Source organism: Emericellopsis cladophorae, assembly GCF_022114955.1.
Source record: "Emericellopsis cladophorae strain MUM 19.33 chromosome Unknown NODE_193_length_4450_cov_38_798765, whole genome shotgun sequence".
NCBI classification, from domain to species: Eukaryota; Fungi; Ascomycota; class Sordariomycetes; order Hypocreales; family Bionectriaceae; genus Emericellopsis; species Emericellopsis cladophorae.
In genome coordinates, this window is record NW_026251118.1 from 1 (window position 1) to 4,450 (window position 4,450).

The following is a 4,450-nucleotide window of genomic DNA, read 5'->3' on the forward strand; positions in this document are numbered from 1 at the left end:
TCGTCCTCCTCGCGATCCGGCCGGGCGACGAGGTGCTGAGCATTGAACCTGCATTCGTCGCCACAAACGTCGCCGTGTACAATGTCAGAGCGGAATAGCTGATCGCTTTGTTTCGGGGGCCGTGAGTATCTCTTCTGGAGACGAGGCTTCTTGGCCAGGATCTGGCTGACCTGGTATCTAAAGCGAGATAATTGACAACCTCCCTTCTGTAAATACGATCCCTTACAAGGCGTGATACTGATATTACTGGGAGCGCGCTTACCTCCTCATTATACTCTGTCTCAGCCATAACTCTTACGTTCAAGCGTACATTGACACGCTGGCTCGGATATGGCAAGCGGCACTGGGGACGACACGTGTACGCAGCTGCCAAGGGAGTGAGTCGACGCAAATCTTGAAGGTTGGGCAGCCCCGTGGCTTAGGAGACGGTAAATATAGAGCCTACTGCAGCAGCACATTTCTCGGCGGTCAATTGTGGACGTCCACTACGCATTCTACGGAAGCTGTCCGCGGCTCCTGATCCTGGCCCTTGTAGATCAAGTTTCGCCTTCGGCCCCCACTCCCGAATCCTGCCAACTTGAGCAGTCTCGCTTATTTCGTGTGACCTCAGCCGGATTTTACCGTTCAGAAGGACATATAATGTACTTCGTCGAGCAGACATCCTCGACGGTGCATCTTACGCCAGGATGGAGTCCGAGAATTTTGTTCACGGGCCTGATCCAGAAACCACACAGCTTTGGAACAAATTTTTCGAACACCATCGGCCCTTTGATGCAGCTAGTCAGAAGTCTATATATTTTACTATACTTTGTGGATACGATGGGTACCACGCTCTAGTGGTGACGAATCAGAGCAGCAACACTCGTCTCAGTCGACTGTACTGGGAATACCTCACACGAGCGTTGCGGAAGCCTTGCCAAATTGACGTGAGCAAAGCCGAGATTCGCTTCCCGGAACAAAAATTGGTGCTCAATATCCACAACCTACTCTATACCACCACTCATCACGACGAAGTCATCGGGGACCACGGAGAGCTGGTGTGGGAATACTATAAGAGTGGCCTGATGCTTAGAAAATCGATTGGCGTTAGTACATATGGACAAGACGTGGAGGCGTACGACAGGGCGCTGCGAGAGCTGGGTGGTGCCTCGCTTGCTGAATACCCTGAATACCGCGGGGGAAACTGGCTGCTCACCTTTCCCGTGGGCAACCAGATGCGCTGCATCAAACTGCTTCGCTCAGTGTTAGACACTTGGACACGTTGAAAGTACATGAGCCACTGTGCGGTGTATTCAAGCTCACATAAGGCTGTAGGACTGGGGAGATCATGTTGAAGAGGCTTTTAGAGGTTTGCAGTGTATTTGGATTACGTCTTGGCTGATATCAAACATTGCTGCTAACAATTTTCATAAAATCCAGGCTTCTGTCACGACCAACAACAGCGCTACTATCCTGCCTTCGGGCGTCATGTGCTCACCCCCTGGGACAATTTTTGCTCGACAACCCGCAAGTTTCAAATCGCTCCAATAGGTCATCACAAGTCATCTTTACTTCCTATTGCTGTCTTGCTCTCGTTGCATCTGAGCCGTTCCCAGGACTTGGCCTCTTCCATAACTGTCAAAACGTGAGACCTGAGATGATTGCCTAGCTGCCGAGATGCTTTGAGGGCTGCCGAGGGCCTCCGCAATCCGCGCAAGTGCCTCCTCTCCCGATGCAACAATCTGCAAGGAACCGTCACCAACTTCCACGTCTTTTGCGCTGCAGGTTTGGTTTTTGGTCGAGACGAGGAACTGAACACTGTTGGGATCGGCTCGAATGTTTTGCAAATGGTGGGTTGGTTGAAAGGTTGGCTCCTCAGGTTTGAATGGCTCGTGACTCATTTTTGACGTGTCCTCCGAGCCGCGCGGCCTGGCCTCACCAGGCTTCGTCGCTCCATCTTCCGAAACGTGCGGGTGCCCACCTGTGGCGGGTTCGAAGCCATGGTCAACGCACAGGCCTGCCATGGCAATCAGTAATCCATGCGTACAAGAACGCGACAAGTGTGCACTGACTATGGGCCGTGGCCGTCGTCGTACTAGGCAGCCTGTTCGGCTCCTGGGCCTCTGCATCGTGCGTAGGGTCGCGAGCGATGTGGGCGGACGCGGAGTATTCGTCGGCGCTGTCTGTCGGAGTTCTATCGCCAGGAGACATGTTGCCAAATGAGATTGAGATGATGAGCTGGCTCGGGGACGTCCAGCGCATGACGTCTTTCTATGCAACGGTGTCGCAGCCACAAGCGGATGGCCGTTACAGACCCGAAGATTGGTGCGGCGGTTGGCTTCCATCAATTGAACCCTGGAGCCATCTTCCAACCAGAATTCGGGGCTCATTGTGGCCGAGACGCATCTATGCGTCGACCACTCAGCGTGCGATGCTGGTCGGCCCGGTTCGACAGACGCAGCGTCGCCTAGAATGTCCATCGACTGAGAATGCTCCTGAGTCGAGCCTCAAACTGCCTTATCCGGAACACTGGACAGGTGACCGTTCGCGAGCCACATATGATTAGAAGCGATTCGAGGAGAGAGTGGGAGATGAATCATAGGCCGGTAAGTGACGAGAAGAAAAGTATGTCATATGACGATGAGTGTAACGGCTACGCCAAATTACTGCAATAAGGGGCCGGTGGAGAATATCCCTGGGACGTCGCCGCTTCAAAATGTTCGCCACTATTCGGTTCCGTTGTTTGATCAGCTGAGGTTGATAGTGGTGCTGATGCGTATAACGAATGCTCTGATCTGGTCGGAGGTACCCGCTAGATATCGAATTGGGGCTCGGTTTCAATCACTCCAGATACTTTTTCCATCCACATATTACGTATTTGTAAGTAACTTCTTTGTAAACCCGTGTATCAATCCCGTTTGGACTGCCGGTACCAGGTGTTTACTGTTCTTGATAAGCTGTCTTCTTTCCCTTTATGTCATACGTGGCCGCCTGGAAATGGACGAAAAGCTTGGAGCAGCGACAAGGTCTCCAAAGCCGCAGGTTCCGACAGTTGATAGGGCGAAGCCGGCAGCTTCTGGTTATCAATGCAAGTGCATCACTTTAGGTCGGAGCTCCCACCTGGTATCTTGTCAGCGGAGTTGAGTGTTTGGGAGCGGCCATATCTCGGGGTGCTTAGTGCTCTATGATTCCATGAGGCTAGATGAAGTTCACAAATGGAACCCCGTGCTTTAAAGCACCCGGGACACACAAGAGACACCCCAAAACCGTACACACCATGCACGCCGATCCACCAAAAAAGCGCGATCGCACAAGAGAGAATTTTTCGCGCGCAATGTTTCGCATGATGAAGCGCTGCGACGCGATCAGCAAGCGTTATCCGAACACTGATATATACTTGCTCATCCGTCAAAACCAGCGACACTATCAATACAATTCGACGACACCCAACTCGAATTTTCCCACGCCGCCGGCTGAGTTGGTGAGTTCAGCTATTCAAGCCACCATGCAAAGTCTGACCATGGAAGGACATGACATATCCTCCCACGGTAACGCGAACACCGGCGTCATTTTCCGAGGGGAACTCCTGCTCCGGGAGATAGAATACAAAGAAGAGAGAAGGTTAACGGATAGGTGATGGCATGCATTGTACTCGAACAGGAGGTGACACCGAATATGTGTATGGGATTGTGATATACTAGTTGTGCTAGATATGGGATGGATCGATTGAATTTAACATGAGGCCACCTCTCCTAGGAACGAAAATCATCCCCCATTGACTTGCTCGGATTGACTGGTATCTTGATAAAAGAGCTCGCGTGCGACATCGAGTTTTTGCTCGGCTTTGCATCCCGTATCCTGATTTCATACTACTTGGGTAGCAAAGATCCTGACAATACGCCCTGAGTTTCCCCGACTCTATGTAAGCCGGGTTGCAGCACTTATTGCATTTTTATTTGAAGCGGCGCTAATGCACACTCTCTGTTCGTAGGCGACTAAGGCGTCGCGCCAGATGGAATGGCTCTGAAGATTCTGGATCAGAGCAGCCGGTGGTGTAACGGCTACGCCTAAGCCGTTGCGCCAAGGGCAAAAGATCAGGCATTGATCGAATGACGAGCGATCAATACAGGCGTAATAGCTACTTAAATAAGGGTTCCGGGGGACTGAACCATAACAGGTAGCCGGCTTTTCTAGAAGTCCCAAGAGGCCGTCCTACCCACTGGAGTGCAATGGCAAGGCTCCACAAAGCTGGCAGACTTCCGGATGGCGATGTGTTTTCTCAGTTGTCCTTACAGAGGGCTTTGATTTTACCGGCCCAAGCCCAGCCTGCAGTGTTCCGTGGCCGTATCAAGGTCCATGCTGGCTCTTTGTGGACATTTCTGCAAGAGACGCCTATATCACCATTGTCACATCCGCCCCAACAATAGATGTGATGCTAGGTGTCAAGTCCCATGCATCTTGTGGCTCGCGG

The 4,450-nt window shown here is 51.9% G+C and overlaps 1 protein-coding gene across 1 annotated transcript; it reads right to left on the reverse strand.

The window, feature by feature from the left end:
• Window positions 1-1,547: 1,547 nt before the first annotated feature.
• J7T54_005471 (uncharacterized protein) lies at window positions 1,548-2,459 on the reverse strand (the record flags this gene model as incomplete). Its single annotated transcript, XM_051510709.1, has 3 exons — window positions 1,548-1,996; window positions 2,052-2,250; window positions 2,295-2,459. 3 exons carry the CDS (start codon window positions 2,457-2,459, stop codon window positions 1,548-1,550), a joined length of 813 nt encoding a protein of 270 aa, XP_051358418.1.
• Between the last annotated feature and the right edge of the window lie 1,991 nt (window positions 2,460-4,450).